This window comes from Hypanus sabinus, chromosome 2 (assembly GCF_030144855.1).
Source record: "Hypanus sabinus isolate sHypSab1 chromosome 2, sHypSab1.hap1, whole genome shotgun sequence".
Lineage (NCBI taxonomy): Eukaryota > Metazoa > Chordata > Chondrichthyes > Myliobatiformes > Dasyatidae > Hypanus > Hypanus sabinus.
The window spans coordinates 209,548,174-209,566,882 of record NC_082707.1 but is presented as its reverse complement, the minus strand read 5'-3'; the positions used below and the strand labels follow the sequence as shown (position 1 = coordinate 209,566,882).

The window sequence follows — 18,709 nt, the reverse complement described above, 5'->3', positions numbered from 1 at the left end:
ATTTTTGAATGTTGATGCAGAATCCTTATTGAAAAGCGTTATACATTCATTTTACATGTATAAATATGATCAGAGTGCTCTTGGCATAGATGGTGGTTTAATAGATTAAAACAAATTTTGTGGTAGCTAGGGCTTCATACTTTGCGCTTAACATTTCCGTTTACATAGTGTTTGAATGTTAGACAAAGGTTGAACTGGCGGATTTCCTGGAAGCCTTCTCTCTGCACCGAGTGAGAACAGGATTAAAAAAAGCCAGGTGGTTCCTGCTCACTGGTTTTACCTGGATTGGCTCAGCTTTGGACGCCACTGGGATTTCATGTGACTGTGCTCTATGTCACATCCGGCTGCTGGTACTTAAAGCTGAAGTTGCTGCTGCATTCCACGCTGGTTCCAGAAGCTGCGGTAGACGGTCAGTTCATCGCAACCAGCCTCACAGCACAGAGAATCATTTTCCTTTTCCTTGTACGTTTTACTTTTGAGGCGAGTTCTGGATTAAACGGCGAAGGGAGATACTGCTTTGCACCTCTATAGTCCATGCCCATTTTGCCAGAAAAATGATAACACTGATATTTTTCGTATTTTTACTCGCGGGGCAAGGTAAGAACGATTAACTGCTTCCTAATTTCCGAGTCTAAATCCATAGTGTGTTATAATTTGTGGGTGATATTTGAAGAAAAAGTTAAGTGACGGCACTGACCCTATTTCAGCACCAAGGACAGCGGGGTTTGCTCCGGTCGCTGGCAGAGCAAGTGTGCCCACCAAAATTATGCCGAATGGGCTTTTGGTGTAGTAACAGTTTTAATCCGACGCTAGAAGTTTAACCCCCTACACCCCGTACTGAAATTCTCTTTGGCGTGTAGGGTAGATTCGACTACATATCGTTGGCTGTTTTATTTTTCCCCCTGCAGCTTCCTCATCCCCGGTACCCATCGAGCATTCAAAAGCCGACACTAAGGTAAGAGCATCTCTGTGAGATTGTTGTTTGACCTCTTTCTGACCTTGACGGTCTTTACCCTTAGGGCCACTTTCCTCTGAACAACACCTTTTATACGTGTTTTGTAGGTAATGAATTGTGTTGTAGAGGTCATCTCTGACACGCTGGCCAAACCCAGCCCTTTGCCAATCAGCCCGGAGTGCCTGGACGCTCTCAGGGGAGGTAGGCTAATCTCAGATAACTTCATTTTCATTAAGTTAATTATGAAACCCATTTTATTTCTTGCGGCAAATGAATTATCGCCATTCCCACGTTAAAGACTAAATCGATTTTCGTTTAATTGATTTAAATGGTTTTAGCAGTCCATAACTAAACTGTAAAATCTACAACTCTCTTCAGCATTAAGTAATTTCAGACACATGGTCAGTGTGCTGAATTTTAATTAATTGTTTACATTTTCTCAATTTTGTAATCCTAGATGAGAGAATAATCGGCATGCTTCGACATCAAAATCTTCTGCGAGAACTGCAGGAACTTGCGGCTGAAGGTATTGACTGGTAACTGTATGATACTGACCTGAAACCCGGAGCCTTTGACTGAGAATGTCTTACATAGAACAAATACCAAACGAACACTTCCTGTCCCTGTGAACACGGTGTATTTCCTACAACTTCCCTAATGAGCAGGAAGAATAATATTCCACTGCACGACCCTAATATGTTTAATTACTACAGCATCTACCAGACACAAGTTTCGAAAACTTTCGCAACACACACAAAATGCTGGTGGAACACAGCAGATCAGGCAGCATCTATAGGGAGAAGCGCTGTCGACGTTTCAGGCTGAGACCCTTCGTCAGGACTAACTGAAAGGAAAGATAGTAAGAGATTTGAAAGTAGGAGGGGGAGGGGAAATGCGAAATGGGACCCTCCCCTTTCTCTCTCCCTAGGCTTCCCGTCCCATGATCCTTTCCCTTCTCCAGCTCTGTATCACTTTTGCCAATCACCTTTCCACCTGTCAGTTTCACCCCACCCCCTCCGTTCTTCTCCTATCATTTTGCATTTCCACCTCCCCCTCCTACTTTCAAATCTCTTACTATCTTTCCTTTCTGAGCATTTTGTGTGTGTTGCTTGAATTTCCAGCATCTGCAGATTTCCTCGTGTTTGCCTTTCGAAAACTTTTCCCTTTTTTGGCTAATGCCTGATAATTGCACTGCTGTAACATGGGTTAATTCCACCTTTCTTCAACTACCAGCTGCTGATCTCTACAATCATGCCTTTACTTTCCTGTAGACCTGTTGTCTCCTGCACCCCAGGATGCACTCATTCATTCAGACCTCATTATCCTTGTAGCCAAGCGCCCGAAAGTGAGTCCTCCACAGTGTGCGCTCACTTTGAGGAATTTTGCAATTAATGCTCCATGTTTTTGTTTACTTTTTTTACTATTTGTGTAATTTGATCAAGGCGCTTCAGCGATGAATGTCTCTGACTCTACTGAACTGGCCCCGTGGCTGTGGCCTGCAGCCACTGGCATTGGACCCCTGGATCGGCTTCACTCGCCTCAGAGCTGAACTGACTCTGTAGCTGTGGCCCCTGGTTCATGTTATTTACTTGTTTACTTTTTATTGTTTGCACAATTTTTTTTCACACATTGGCTGTTTAATAGTCTTTGTTAGGCCATAAGATAAAGGAACAGAATTAGACCATTTGGCCCATTGAGTCTGCTCTGCCATTTCATTGTGGCTGATCCAATTTTCCTCAGTCCCAATCTCCTACCTTCTTCCTGTATCCCTGACCAAACAAGAATATATCAACCTCTACCTTACATATACATAAACATATACAGGCCTCTACAGCTGCCTGTAGCAAAGAATTCCACAGATTCACCACTCTCTGGATGAATATATTCCTCATCTCCATTCTAAAAGGACACACCTCTATTCTGAGGCTGTGTCCTCTGGTCTTAGATGCTCCCAAAACATCCTCTCCACATCCACTCTATCAAGGCCTTTCACCATTCGATAGGTTTCAATTAGGTCACCCCTCATTCTTCGGAATTCTAGTGAATACAGGCCCAGAGCCATCAAGTGCTCTTCATTCACACCTGGACTCATTTTCATGAATCTCCAGTATCAGCACATCCTTTCTAAGATAAAGACTCCAAACCTGCTCACAATACTCCAGGTGAGGCCTCACCAATGCTTTTTAAAGTCTCAACATTACATCCTTGCTTTTATATTCCAGTCCTCTTGAAATGCATGCTAACATCACATTTGCCTTCCCCACGCCATACTCTACCTGTAAATTAACCTTTATGGAATCCTGCACAAGAACTCTCAAGTGCCTTTGTACCTTAGTTTTTGTAAGAAGATAATCAACCCTTTCACTTCTTCTACCAAAGTACATGACCATACACACCCAACACTGTATTCTATTTGCCAGTTCTTTACCCATTCTCCTTATCTGTCTTAGTCCTCTGTAGCCTCTCTACTTCCGCAAAACTACCTGCCCCTCCACCTATCTTCATATCATCTGCAAACTTTGCAACAAAGCCATCAATTCCATCATCCAAATCATTGACATACAACGTAAAAAGAATCAGTCCCGACACAGACCCCTGTGGAACCCCACGTCACCGACAGCCAATCAGAAAAGGCTCCATTTATTCCCACTTTTTGCCTCCTGCCAATCAACAACTGCTTTATCCATTCTAGATTCTTTCCTGTAATATCATGGGCCTGTAGTAGCCTCATGTGTGGCACCTTGTCAAAGGGCTTCAGAGCATCCAACTACACAGCACCACCAGTCTATCCTGCTTGTTATTTCTTCAAGTAATTCCAACAGCTTTGTTAGGCAAGATTCCCCTTGAGGAAACTATGCTGACTATGTGCTAGTGCTTTCCACCCATGAAGACTGATGCAAAATACTTATTCAGTTTGTCCCCTATTACTACCTCTCCAGCATCACTTTCCAGCCATCTGATATCCACCCTTGCCCTTTTACACTTTATGTATCTGAACAAACACTTGGTATCTTCTTTAATATTATTGGCTAGCTTACTTTCAGATTCCATTTTTACCTTAATGATTTTTGTGTTGCCTTCAGCTGGTTTTTAAAAGCTTATCAATCCTTTAACTTCACATTATATGCTCTATTATATGCCCTCTCTTTGGCTTTTATGTTGGTTTTGACTTCTCTAGTTAGCCATGGTTGTGTCATCTATCCTTTAGTATGCCTCTTCATCTTCGGGATGTATATATCCTCTGCCTTCCAAATTGCTTCCAGAAATTCCAGCCATTGCTGTCCTGCTGTCATCCCTGCCAGTTTACTTTTCCAAGCTTAAGCTCTCTAATCAATTCTGGGTTTTTGCACAATGCCCATTTGAGCATAGCTGACCCCCAAGTGGACCCAACCATGAGCTGCTCTAAAACGCTATCTCATAGGCATTCTAGAAATTCACCCTCTTGGTATCCAGCACCAACCTGATTTTCCCAATCTATCTGCATATTGAAATCCCCATTGCCTTTTTGGCATGAATTTTCTATCTCCAATTGTAATTTGTAGACCACATCCTTGCTACTCTTTGGGGGTCTGTACACAACTACCAAAGGGTCTTTTTTACCCTTGGTATCCACAATGATTCAACACCTTTTCACCTTATGTCACCTCCTCTTGATGATTTGATTTCATCCTTTACCTTCCTGTCTGTCCTTTTGATACACTGTGTATCCTTGGACATTAAGCTCCCAGCTGTAATCTTCGTTTAGCCATGATTCCGTGATGCCTACAACGTCACACCTGCCAATCTGCAACTGTGCTACAAGTTCATCTACCTTATTCCGTATACTGCACGCATTCAAATATAACACCTTCAGTCCAGTATTCAAACTTTTCAATTTTTTCTGCCTTTTACATTGTAAATCCTGCTGATTATTTTGCCCCCTCAACAGCCCCTCCTCACTAAACATTGTCTGTCTGTAAATGAGCTACCTTATCTTCCGCCTTTCCTTCACTGAAATGTATGCGGCTCTGGACAATAGTCACACTATGCTCAAAGCTTTCATTCCCAACTTTGTATAAAGTACAAAGTACAAAGTCCTACACCAATTCCTTAACCAAGTATAAAACTGTATAATCTTCCTAATTCTGTCCTCACTTGCATGTGGCATATTGTGTGGTACTTTTCTTTGAATGGGACTGCTGTCAGCATTATAACAGGCACCAAGCCCCATTCACTTATCTCCAGTTATGCCACATCTTACTGTTCGGTTCTTGCAATTTTTTTCAAACTATTCTGTTGTTGCAGTTTTTCCTTTCTCTGCAGTCTCCAGCGTTAGATATTTCTGCACCTCTGTTTAGGCTTGCTGATCATCTGAATATAACTATTAAACATTCTTCAGCACTGCCCTGGGCATAAACTCCACAATTCACTCCCCACTTCCCTTAGAAGTTATCTTAAAGTTTACCGCTGACTTTTGGAGGGCAGCACAGGGAATATCCTGTTTTCCTCTCTCACCTTATCTTCTTATCTGTCCATTACCTCACTCTGGTGCCCCAGCTCCTCTTTCCCTTTCTTCCATAGTCTTCTGTCCTCTCCTATCGATATCCCCCTCCTACAACAATTCACTTCCCAGCTCTTAACCTCACCCCTCTGCCTCTCCTGGTTTCACTTATCACCTCAGAATCGGGTTTATTATCACCGGCATGTAACGTAAAATTTGTTAACTTAGCAGCAGCAGTTCAATGCAATACATAACCTAGAAGGAAAAATAAATAAATAAATCGATTACGGTATGCATATATTGAGTAGATTAAAAATTGTGCAAAAACCTGAAATATTGTATGTTTAAAAAAGCGATGTAGTGTCCAAGGGTTCAATGTCCATTTAGGAATCAGATGGCAGAGAGGAAGAATCTGTTCCTGAATTGCTGAGTGAGTGCCGTCAGGCTTCTGTACCTCCTATCTGATGGTAACAGTGAGCAAAGGGCGTGCCCTGGGTGCTGGAGGTCCTTAATAATGGACACTGCCTTTCTGAGAAACTGCTCCTTGAAGATGTCCAGGATACTTTGCAGGCTAGTACCAAAGATGGAGCTAACTAAATTTACAAACTCTATAACTTCTTTCAGTACTGTGCAGTAGCCCCCCCCACCCCAATACCAGACAGTGATGCAGCCTGTCAGAATGCTCTCCGTGGTACATCTATAGAAGTTTCTGAGTGTATTTGTTGACATGCCAAATCTCTTCAAACTCCTAATGAAGTATAGATGCTGTCTTGCCTTCTTCATAATTGCATTGATATCTTGGGACCAGGTTAGATCCTCAGAGATCTTGACACTTAGGAACTTGAAGCTGCTCGCTCTCTCCACTTCTGATCCCTCTATGAGGATTGGTATGTGTTCCTTCATCTTACCATTCCTGAAGTCCACAATCAGCTCTTTCATCTTACTGATGTTGAATGCCAGGTTGTTGCTGTGACACCATTCCACTAGTTGGCGTATCTCACTCCTGTACGCCCTCTCATCATCACCTGAGATTCTACCAACAGTGGTTGTACCATCAGCAAATTTATAGATGATATTTGAGCTATGCCTAGCCACACAGTTACGTGTATATAGAGAGTAGAGCAGTGGGCTAAGCTCACACCCCTGAGGTGCACCAGTCTTGATCGTCAGCGAGGAGGTGATGTTATCACCAATCCACACAGACTGTGGTCTTCCAGTTAGGAAGTTGAGGATCCAATTACAGAGGGAGGTACAGAGACCCAAGTTTTGTAACTTATCAATCAGGATTGTGAGAATGCTGGTGTTAAATACCTACCGCCTTGTATTTAACTGCAACTGAGGGGTCTCAGCATGAAATGTTGACTATTAATTCCCCTCCATAGATGCTAATTGACCTGCTGAATTTCTTCAGGTAGGGTGTGTGTGTGTATGTTCACCATGAACATCAATTCCATTGTCCATCATTTCTTAGAAACTGAACACAAATTGGCAATCTGATGATTTAAACAGCATTAAATAGGACATTAATAATGGTACCTGCATTTAGCTATAGTGAAACCTAATCCTTCTGTTTGTACCAACTTAACCTTCAATGTGAAGCTGCGAGTAATTTCATTCTCAGCGTGGCTAAACCTTTTTGCTGAGCACCCCACAGAAGTGGAGCAGTTAATGCGGTACTATTGCAGGTCATAACATCAGTGTTTAGGGTTCAATCCTGGCATCTTCCAAGAAGTTTATACATCCTTCCCATGAGCACGTGAGTTTCCTCTGGATGCTCTGGTTCCGTCAAATAGTCCGAAGACATACCCGTAGCAGGATATTTTAAATTGTCCTGTGATTAGGCTCAGGTTGCTGCATATGCAGCACCACTCAGTGGATTGGATCTATCTCTAAAATAAAGATTATTCTTGATGATATCAGACACTACACAAAACTGGAAATACCAAGGGAGGCAATGATACTTAAGTTCCGTAAAATCCAACCAGCTCTGGCTGAGAATGAAAATTTAATCCCTGCTTTGTTTCCATAACAAATGTTCTTTGAAATTTTGGTTCAGGGGCCAATGAGAAGACACTTCAGAAGAAGCAAAGCGACAATTATGAAGAGAAGCAACCTGCAGTTCTCAAGAATCACGGTAACATAAAGATACCATCATTAGGTTGGTGTTGAGGTAACCTGCTAGGGAGACACTGTAAAAGTTCAGCTTAATCCAAACATCTGGGTTGCATTTGATATTTTAATCAGTTATGAAATATTAGCCAAATGTTTATGCAGCATGTTGGATAAAAGTGTTTGTATGAGGAAGCAATTTTAGTTTACAAATATTATTCAGTTCAGCCTGTCTAAAATAGACAACATAATCAACAATAGTATTGCTGTAGTTAATTAGATGATCCAGCACTTGTAAGGCTGTAACCACATACATCTTGAGAGGAGCATATTGCAGATGTTTACAACTAGCTGGGAAATTGGTGAGGAGAGCTCCAGCATTTTCACGTGTGTTATTCATACGTTGCTGTCTCTGTGGTGGGGAATCGGGTTGCATGGTGGGGAATGGAGATGGTAATAATTTAAGATGATTAACTCCAATAAACAATGAATAGCCAGCTTGCCTTTGTACCTCTGGAAATGTAGGGACAGATTTGTCATTGGCTGATGGATTCAAATGTTGTCACAGATATTCTCTTCCTACTATTCAGTCCTACATTTGGATGTCTAACATCCACCAATAATTAAAGGCCCTATTTTTTTGGAAATGATATGTTTGCCATTGTGAGATAAGATAACTAAGCAAAAATGAAGATGAGTTTTGAAATTTCACTTGGTTAATCAATTGTTTTGCAGATGACCCTCAAGAGAATCCAGCAGAGGAGCAACAAAGATCCAGCACTGAGAACTTGGACATTGGGGATGAGGAGGAGGAGATCATAAAGGAGAAGCTACCAGATGTACGAAGGCACAGCCTTCAGGATACAGCTACTGACTTGAACAGCACTACAACAGACAGAGACAGAGGAATAACAAAGAAAATTCCAGTAGAAGATGAACCAATGGAAAGTGAATCCTCTTCCAATGAATATAATGAGGACCAATCCCAGGATCAGCAGCAAACTGAGGAGCATAGTCCAGAAGCACATGATGATGAGGACACTGAAGAAGTGGGTGAAGATCTCATCAAAGCAAGTGATGAGGAAGAAAGCAACAGCCGTTATGAAGACAGTAAGGATGAGGAGCTAACCCACAGTGAAGAGCCTCCACAAGAAGACTGGGGAGATGAAGCAGCTGACAGTGACAGTTCAGATATGGATGGAAATGGGAAGGTCTCAGAAAAAGAAATAAGGTCTAAAGAGAACAATAAGAATTCAGAAAATGTAGATAAATATTCAAGCAAGAATGATGAAAAGGATGACTTGTCTGAAGAGTGGGAGGGGAATAAACGCAAGCTGGATGAACTTGCTCCAGAGATGAAGTTGAGAAAGCATGAAGCAGGTGAGGAAGATAAATCGATCAGAGTTGAAAATCCAAAAGCGCGCAGCAGACACAGCCATTTCCAATACTTGCAGGGAAACAGAAGATCTCATGCTGAGGAAGGTCGACAGAAAGGGAAAGTGTTCATTGCATCAACTGCGTTGCGAAAAAGGCTTGATGTAGAGGAAGGAAGTGCCACCAGGAAAAGTGAGGTTGGTGCTTGGCTGTTTCTCATTGGTAGTAATCTGGATAAATCTGAAAGCTTTTTCTCAGGCATGCTGCTTGGGGAGCAGATGCTTCTGTAGCTTGGCAACTGCAGGTAAGTTTTCAACCTCTGTCCCTAGGGAAAAGAGTCAGGAAAACAAGGAACGGGCTGCCTTTCTGTCTGATATCTTGAACCTTGATGAGTTGAGACAGAAGTGTGTCATATTCATATCTAGTTAAGTGTTGGCTGCAGTCACTTATCTAGTGGAAGGGTTCCCAACCTGGGGTCCACGGACCCCTCGGTTAATGGCATAAAATATAATTGGGAACTAACTGAAACAAATGGAAGTGAAAATCATTGGATTTAATATGCATTGTCAATTCTCCAGCTCTTCCTCAATTTGCATGTGTTCATTTTATTTAGTGAGATCAGTGTTATTAACTGTGACAAGGAACGATACTTCAAGAAGTATATTACACAAGTGTGTACTGGATCAATACTTGCACTAACATTCACCAGGAGATGTGAGGGGTCATCGAAGGTTTTAGACGAAGGGCCAAATGGTTCCTTTACTTGAAACCAGAGAGAAACTATTGAGTCTTGAATGGTGAAGAAAACTGCACATTGAGAGAGGAAGGTGTGCATAACAACAGGTTGTTAAATTGTTTTTACTTAATAAATAAGGGTAATGACTAAGCTGCATAGTTTACAAACAGGGCCAGCTGTCACACACGGAATCAGGAAATGACAAAGTGTTCCAAACAGAACCTGGTGGACAGAGCATGAAATGACAGTCTCAATCCCAACATTTTCAAGGGCAATTCCAAAATTGTGGAAACCAAACCCTTGAACAGAAAATAAACTATAAATGTACCAAGTATAGACTTTTTAAAAATCAATAAAGTATTGGAATTTCCTGCCATTTAAATGTTTTGTAGAAACAATTTAATGAAGTCTATAAAGGATTTAGATGGTAGGACATTCCAATACAATGATGTCAAGTAGGAAAGGGATACAAAGTACCATACAGATTTGTGCCAGGGTCCATATTGCACTCAAGGTTCTTACTACCTTTCTGTGGCTGTATCTCGGGATGATCTTCTCGTACTTTCCAGCTGCCTCTAAACTGCGTCTATACTGTTGGCTTCAGAAACTTCTGGTGGTATTAAGTTCTACATTCTCACTGGTCTTTGGAAGTTTTTATTCTCTCTGGAAATCCTTATTGGCCTTTTGGAAACACGATTGATGAGCTTTCCCAACACAGAACAGAGTGTCCTTCTATTTCTGATGGCAGAGAGAAACGAAAGAAAAGCCTCCAAGTTTCGGAGCAAGCGGTCCAATATTTTGTTGACCCCATGTTTGACAAAATTTATCAGCAACAATGGGACTTTGTGGTGCTTTCAGTAGAGTACAACCATACAGAAACACTGAATGAGAGCCTCAGAGTTGGGTGATCAAAGGAGCAGGTTTTGGAAAGTGTTTTAAATGTGAGAAGCAGATGTTTGAGATAATTATAGCCCTAGTTGTTTACGGTGCAACGCTAAGCATGATGCAGTAAAATGTGCCTGAACACTCTGTTGCCACATACTCAATGTTTGAGGAATGGCTTCTTCCCCTCTGCCATCAGATTTCTGTAAGGACAATGAGCCCACGTACACCACCTCACTCTCTTTGGGGGAGGTGTGTGTGTGTGTGTGTGTGTGTGTGTGTGTGTGTGTGTGTGTGTGTGTGTGTGTGTGTGTGTGTGTGTGTCTTTAGTTTTTGCTAACATATATTGCAGTGTACCACTGCTGCACAACAACAAATTTCACAAGTGCTAGTGATATTAAACCTGATTGTGATTCTCTCCTTACTGTGCCTGAAAGATATTTCAATGCTGTGGGTAGATTCTAGTAACTTAGTGTGTACACTTGATGATTAATGGCAAATGCCTATATTCCCCTGGGGGAACTGCAGCACAGACTGACAAATAACTTCAGTGGATGTGTGTTTCTGACAGTACCTACCACATAATGATGCTGCTTTCTGTTCTCGTTGAGCTCCGTTGTCACAGCACTTCAGCAGGTACTGGGAGTTGCAGTTCATCCTTCTCTGGTCTATATAAATTAGATTTCAACGGTAGTGTAGCAATGCTGTTACAGCTCGAGCATAGGAGATCAGAGTTCAATTCCAGTGTTCACTGTAAGGAAGTTTTGTGTGTGTGGGTTTTCTCTCAGACGTACCAGTTAGAAGGTTAATGGGTCCTGCGATTTGTTTAGGATCAAGTAGGTGGGTTGCTGGGCAGCATGTTTCAATGGGTCAGAAAGGCCTTTTCCGCACTAGATCGCTTAAATAAATAATTCCCCGCCCACTCCATTTTTCAGCTTTCCAGCACAAATAAGATTCAGGAATTCAGGTCCATAATTCCTTGAAAGTGGTGCCACAAGTAGATAGGGTCATAAAGAAAGTTTTTGACACATTGGCCTTCATAAATCAAAGTGAGTATAGAAGTTGGGATGTGTTGAAGTTGTATAAGATGTTGGTGAGGCCAAATTGGGGAGTATTGTGTGAAATTCATCTACCTACAGGAGAAATATACATAAAATTGAAAGAGTATAGAGAAAATTTAAGGATGTTGCCAGGATTTGTAGGAAAAGGATATGACTTTATTCCCATATTGACAATTGAGGAGAGGTTTGACAGAGGAATGTAAAATTGAGGGGCATAGATGGGGGAATGGCAAGCAGACCTTCCCCTATTTTAACCCCTAGCCAATTACAGGACAATTTCAGGTGAGACTGGAACTGAAGATCATGGATTAAGAGTGAAAGGTGAAAAGTTAGTGCGGGCAGGTAACTCCATCACAGAGGCTGGTGAGAGGGTGGAACAAGCTGCCAGTACAAGTGGTGAATATGGGTTTGATTTTAACATTTGAGAGAAAATTGGATGGGTACATGGATGGGAGGGTTATGTCTGGGTGCAGGTTGATGGGACTAGACAGATTAATGGTTCGGCACAGGCCCAAGGGCCTGTTTCTGTGCCATAGTATTGTGATTCTATGACTGGGGCAACCCAGAGGAGCCAGTAGCTCACATGGCCCTTGTGCAAGGGCGGAAACCAGAGCATGCTGAGGAAACCTATGGGGGTCATGAGGAGAAATTCACTCTGACTCTAACACTGATGGCAAATCTGCTGGCTACACTCCACTTGGATGCTTCCGAGGTGCGAGACGCTCAAGTGCAGTGCTTTACAATGTGTACAACTCTGTTGTGTAATAGAAGCACTGCACTGTTCCCAGAATGTCAGAAAGTGCAACACTGACATGGGTTCACATACACCGACAGCAGGCAGGAGGTCCTGTAGCATTAAGACAAGAACTGTTAGGATGGCAAACAGTTTTGTTTCCCCCCCACCCCCCAGACCATGTGACTACTGAACTCCCTGCCACCACCCAGGTCTCATCATGTACTTTAACTTAAGTCATAAGTGCACCTTACTATTTGTTAATTAATTTGTGGTGTTACCTGTGGTATATGTACAGTTTTGGGCACCTTGGGCCAGAGGAATGTTTCGTTTGGTGGTATACATGTGTATACAGTTGAAATAACCATAAGCCTGAGCCTGGTTGCCAACTTGACAAATGCTACGTTTGTGGTGCATTTTCCACACACCACCACTTTTGCAGAATATTCACACTATAGATTCGCATGCATGTGAAGAATTGAATAAGATTCCTTGATAGCCCTCATGTTCACCTACAGTGTGAATGTGGAAAGTGGCATTCAATGGGAAAGCTGAGAAATGAAGGGAGACAGAATGAGTAGTGAGGGGATCTTACTGAAATGTGCAATTAAGTATGCATTGCTAGTATCACTGAACTGACACCACTGGATTAATATTGGTACAATAACACTCACAGTTTCATACCAGTGACAGACTTGTGAGATCTGAGGCTCCACTTGCTGTAAAGAGGAGAGAGGCTCCAAGATACTCGTTTCCTGTGACAGCATTGCATCCAAAGCCTAGTAGCTAGCTACAATCACACTTCACTCCAACTTTCGTGCAAAAAAAATCTTGTATTTTTTTGCAAAATTGCTTTAAGTGAAAATTGGTTTTGTAACAGCAGAGGGGGGTGCCACTCACACATTTGAGGTGTGAGGCAGCAGAAGCAGGACTCTGTGAATGTGTTTTATTTAGTACTCTAGGGGCCAAGTCATTGGGTATATCTAACGCAGAGGTTGATAAGCTCATGATTAGTCTGAGTGTCAAAGGTTACAGGGCCAAGGCAGGAGAATGGGATTGAGAGGGATAATGAATTAGCCATGAAAGAATGGCAGAGCAGACTCGATGGGCCAAATGGACTAATTTGCTCCTATGTCTTATTTTCATTAGTCATCAAGAAAAAGGGGCATGGACTCTTGTATTTGGGTTTAGTATATTTTGCTAATTGGCACCCCCCCCCCACCCCTTCAGAGACCCGTATTGTTCTAGAGCCCATTCCCCATTTGGGGCAGCTGAAGTTCAGGGCTTACTGACTGACTAGGTCAGGAAACCCTGGACTTAACCAACTGTGGTTTACATATTTTACCAACATAATTATTAACCTGCTCTTTTAACTTGTTTTTAAACTTTGGTTATCCAAAAAATTATGATATCCTTTGCAGCCCTGGTACATTACTCTGGGCTAGACAACACAATGAAGCATTTAGTGAAGATCCATTCGAAACTGAGAGCAGAGCTTAAATGGGGCACTGTGGAGTCACCTTGAAAATAAACTGAGCGAATGGCTGATGCACAGAATTGTCAAATTAAAACCACTGAACAAGGAGAGAAAGAGGTTTGCTTCAGTTTTATTAGCTTGCAATAAGCTCAGATAACATCTTTAGGATGGTGAGGAGGGCTTCTGTTGGTCGGTGCTGACCGTGGATACTGCATCCTAGATATCTAGATACGCAAACCAGGGTGGTATGATGGGGAGGGCAAGCTGTTACCAGTGTAGCAAGTTCCCCATCTCCGCACATCTGATGAACCCAAAGGAGTTGTCAGTCAGCATTGGACTCAGTGTAGGACTGGCCTGGGGACCCCAGCTCCAGATTTTCCCTCGTGGTTTACTCCCAAATCCTTCCCCATGAGTGGGTCTAACCTCAAGGCAGTGGAGGTTTGAGATCAGAGTTTTCCTTCTCCCAGATGAGCTGCCAACTACGGCTATAATGAGCCCCAATCTGCCCAAAACAACTGGTTTTATAGTGTCAGTAGCCTGCCTTTGCCCCTTCTCCTGTCAGTAGAAACAGTTCTGCCACATGTAGTAGTCAGCCACACATGAAGGCCAGGAGCTGGACTTGGTTGTCAGAGGCTATTTGAGGTGACCCCATTGAGAGCATTTAATAGGAGCTTGTCCCCATTATCACCCCCGGCTGTAACAAGAAACCTTAACAATATCTCACAAAATATAGAATATGTTTTCTCTATATCAAAGAGTCTCGGCCTGAAATATCGACTGTTTATTCCCTTCCATAGATGCTGTCTGACGCGCTGAGTTCCTCCAGCATTTTGTGTGTGTTACTCTAGAATATTATTTCTGCATTCAACTCCCATTACAAAATGACTTTATAGATCAATCATTTTTATAATTTATTTACGACTAATTTTATTCTGGTTGAAGCATCATACAGCTTGTACTTGCACATAGTATTTATTGCTTGTAACCTGCTTTTAGGAGACAAGGATCAATCTTGGAATTGGAAGTTCCTTCAAACTATTCAAACTGCAATTTTCATGACAGTACAAATGCTTAGTGAAGGGAAAAACTGTCAATATTCAGTCTTAAGCATAGCAATCACTCTTTCCATTAGTCATTCATTCCAATTTTGATACAATATTTTTAATTTCAAGGTGCCTGTTTTCTTTGGTTTGAGAGTGTATTTAAATAACTTTAATAACATCTAAATACTTTATATTTTCCCAGGACCAGGAAGTGGAGAGCTTGGAAGAGATCGAAAGTGAACTTGAAGCAATGGCAAGGAGGTTACACCAGATGCGTAGTCGTTAAATGTGGTGCTACCAAGATTAATAATGAAGCGCCTATTAGCACCTTCAAAGTACATTTTGTTTGACAAGTAATATTTTATCAAATTCATCATGAGCGCCCAAACCGTCACCTTTATTCCCTTTGAGGTGCTATCATATTGCTTGCTAAAATTATTTTGCTCCTTTTTTATTTAGGGCAACTCTCTTTTCTTTGTGCAGTAGCTGAATGAATTTTCAATATTTTACTTATGGATTAAAATGCAATGGCTTTCTAGAACTCTGGAAACGATATGAAATTAGTATTGTGCTTGGTCACTGCCTGTACCAAGTCAAACTAATTGTACTGTATATCCAATTTATGTAATTAAAATAATTTAGCCCATGGTCTCTGAATCATCTTTTCATCTTGGTGGGGGACAAAAAGAAGTTTAACATTTGGATGCTAATCGAGGAAAAATAGGAAGGCCTTAAGGGCAGGGTTAGGGTTTACTAGACTGTTACAGACAATTATTTTTTTAATTAATTTTTTAATGAGTTTCTACAATACAGTTACAAAAAAAACCATCAACAAAAGACAGACGGTTATAAGGAAGGATAGAATAATTATAACAAGAAAACCTGCAGATGCTGGAGATCCAGAGCAACACACACAAAATGTTGGAGGAACTCAGCAGATCAGGCAGCACTGATGGCTATTTTGAGCTAAAATTCTTTATCAGGGCTGGAAAGCAAGGGAGAAGATGGCAGAATAAGAAGGGGGAGGGGAAGGAGGCAAGGGGATGGTGGGTGGGTTGGGGAATTAAGTAAGAAGCTGGGAGGTGATAGGTGGTAAAGGACTGGAGAAGAGGAGAGTGGGCCATGGAGAAAAGGCAGGAGAGGAACCAGAGGGAGATGAAGGGCAGGTGAGGAGAAGAGGTAAGAGGGAAGGCAGAATGTGGAATCAAAAATAAAATAGAAGGGTGAAGGGATTACAATTTTGACCAATTAATCGTCCCTTGAACTAACATGAAAAGTGAGGTCATATCATCGGCAAGAACTCTTTGAACAGATTTTCAGATACGGCATTATTTACTGCTGAGCTCTGCAGTTCTACGTTAAATGCCCCAGAGGCAATGACTGGCAGCAGTTAACAATTACAGATGCAGGAAATCTGACACTTAAAGACAAGAAAGTATTTCCAGATGCAGGGTGCATCAGTGAAGGACAGACAGAGCTAATGGAACAGAAACACGAGAGCATCTGAGATGCTGTAATCCAGAGCAAATGCAGATAAAATGTTGGAGGAACTCAGCAGGTCCAGCAGCAGCTATGGAAATCATTTTGGGCTGAGATCCTTCAAGACTGAGAAGGAAGGGGGCCGATGCCAGAATAAAAAGGTGGTGGAGGGGAAAGAGGCTAGTTAGAAGGAAATAGGTGAAACCGGGTGGGTGGGAAAGGTCAAGGGCTGGAGAAGGAGGAATCTGATAGGAGAGGACAGTGGACCGTAGGGGAAAGGGGAGGAGGAGGAGAACCAGGGGAAGTGATAGGCAGATGAGAAGAGGTAAAAGTTCAGTGTGGGGAATAGAGGATGGGTCGGGGGGAGAAATTTGTTTACTGGAAAAATAAACAGATATTCATGCCATTGGGTTGGAGGTTACCCAGATTGAATATAAGGTCATCCTGAGGGTGGCCTTATCTTGGCACAAGAGGAGGCCATGGGCCGACATGTTGGAATTGGTATGGGAATGGGAATTAAAATGTTAGGCCACCAGGAATTCCCGCTTGTGGCAGATGGAGTGGAGGGGCTCGACAAAGCGGTTCCCAATTTACCACAGGTCTCACCACTGGGGGGGGGGGGGCTGCATCAGGAGCACTGGGCACAATAAACAACCCCAGCAGATTCTCAGGTTAAGTGTTGCCTCGCCTGGAAGGACTGTTTGGATCCCTGAATGGACGTGAGGGAGGAGGTGTAGGGGCAGATTACAACTTTGGCCACTTGCAGTGGTAAGAGCCTGGAAGGAGAGTAGTGGGGAGGGATGGTATCTGTGAAGGACGGAACAGAGCTGACCTTTCAGGCTGACTAATATTAACCACAACTCAATATTTCAGGGACTGAATGCTCACTTTTTGATACCCCCATCGGGTGTTCGCCAGGACACCCCCTTTACTTGTTTACCCGGACACCCCTTTCGTGTGTTTTCCCCGACACCCCCTTCGCACGTTTGCCCGGACACCCCCTTCGCACGTTTGCCCGGACACCCCCTTCGCACGTTTGCCCGGACACCCCTTTCGCACGTTTGCCCGGACACCCCCTTCGCACGTTTGCCCGGACACCCCCTTCGCACGTTTGCCCGGACACCCCCTTCGCACATTTGCCCGGACACCCCCTTCGCACGTTTGCCCGGACACCCCCTTCGCACGTTTGCCCGGACACCCCCTTCGCACGTTTGCCCGGACACCCCCTTCGCACGTTTGCCCGGACACCCCCTTCGCACGTTTGCCCGGACACCCCTTTCGCACGTTTGCCCGGACACCCCCTTCGCACGTTTGCCCGGACACCCCCTTCGCACGTTTGCCCGGACACCCCCTTCGCACGTTTGCCCGGACACCCCCTTCGCACGTTTGCCCGGACACCCCCTTCGCACGTTTGCCCGGACACCCCCTTCGCACGTTTGCCCGGACACCCCCTTCGCACGTTTGCCCGGACACCCCCTTCGCACGTTTGCCCGGACACCCCTTTCGCACGTTTGCCCGGACACCCCCTTCGCACGTTTGCCCGGACACCCCCTTCGCACGTTTGCCCGGACACCCCCTTCGCACATTTGCCCGGACACCCCCTTCGCACATTTGCCCGGACACCCCCTTCGCACATTTGCCCGGACACCCCCTTCACATGTTTGCCCGGACACCCCCTTCGCACGTTTGCCCGGACACCCCCTTCGCACGTTTGCCCCGACACCCCCTTCGCATGTTTGCCCGGACACCCCCCCCGGACACCCCCTTCACATGTTTGCCCGGACACCCCCTTCGCACATTTGCCCGGACACCCCCTTCACATGTTTGCCCGGACACCCCCTTCGCGCGTTTGCCTGGATTCCTGAGATGATGACTGGGCCAAACATTAACACGTTCTCTTGGAAAATGAGTTGGCAATTTGGAGAACTTTAAGGTGCTGAGTGTCACTTATGTTGCTGGGTACCATGGTGGTTTAGCGGATGTAAAATCGATCCGAGTTCATTTCCTGCACATCCTGTAAGGAGTTTGTACATCGCCCCATGACTGAATTGGTTTCCTCCCGCATTCTAAACGTAGACATGTAGCATTAGTGAGTTGTGGACACTGGGGGGGTGAGAAACATTTGAAGGCAGCCCAGCACATTCCTTACTGATTTGATTTGATAAAACTGCACTGTATGTTTTGAGGTGCATGTGACCAACAAAGCTGATCTTTAAAATTCTCTTTAAGGGCTGAAAATCACTTTATGAGTAGCATAGCACCCATCCCTAGAAGGGATCAGTGGTTTAAGATCATAAAACACAGGAGCAGAAATAGGCCATTTGGGACATCTAGTCTGCTCCACCATTCCTTCATGGCTAATTTATTATCCCTCTCAACC

General features: G+C 43.5%; 2 protein-coding genes across 3 annotated transcripts; both read left to right on the top strand.

The window, feature by feature from the left end:
* The first annotated feature begins 396 nt into the window (after positions 1-396).
* chga (chromogranin A) lies at positions 397-15,488 on the top strand. 2 transcript variants are annotated; one of them, XM_059990847.1, is made up of 7 exons: positions 397-597; positions 909-955; positions 1,063-1,156; positions 1,413-1,481; positions 7,492-7,569; positions 8,280-8,924; positions 15,053-15,488. In XM_059990847.1, the coding sequence occupies exons 1-7, from the start codon at positions 555-557 to the stop codon at positions 15,088-15,090; spliced, it is 1,014 nt and encodes a 337-aa protein (XP_059846830.1). In that variant the 5' UTR covers positions 397-554; the 3' UTR covers positions 15,091-15,488. The 2 variants fall into 2 exon arrangements, with proteins under 2 accessions (XP_059846830.1, XP_059846824.1); XM_059990841.1 differs by having other exon boundaries at positions 8,280-9,115.
* Positions 15,160-18,199, top strand: LOC132404137 (uncharacterized). Its single transcript, XM_059988203.1, has 2 exons — positions 15,160-15,203; positions 17,248-18,199. Exons 1-2 carry the CDS (start codon positions 15,160-15,162, stop codon positions 18,197-18,199), a joined length of 996 nt encoding a protein of 331 aa, XP_059844186.1.
* The last annotated feature ends 510 nt before the right edge of the window (positions 18,200-18,709 follow it).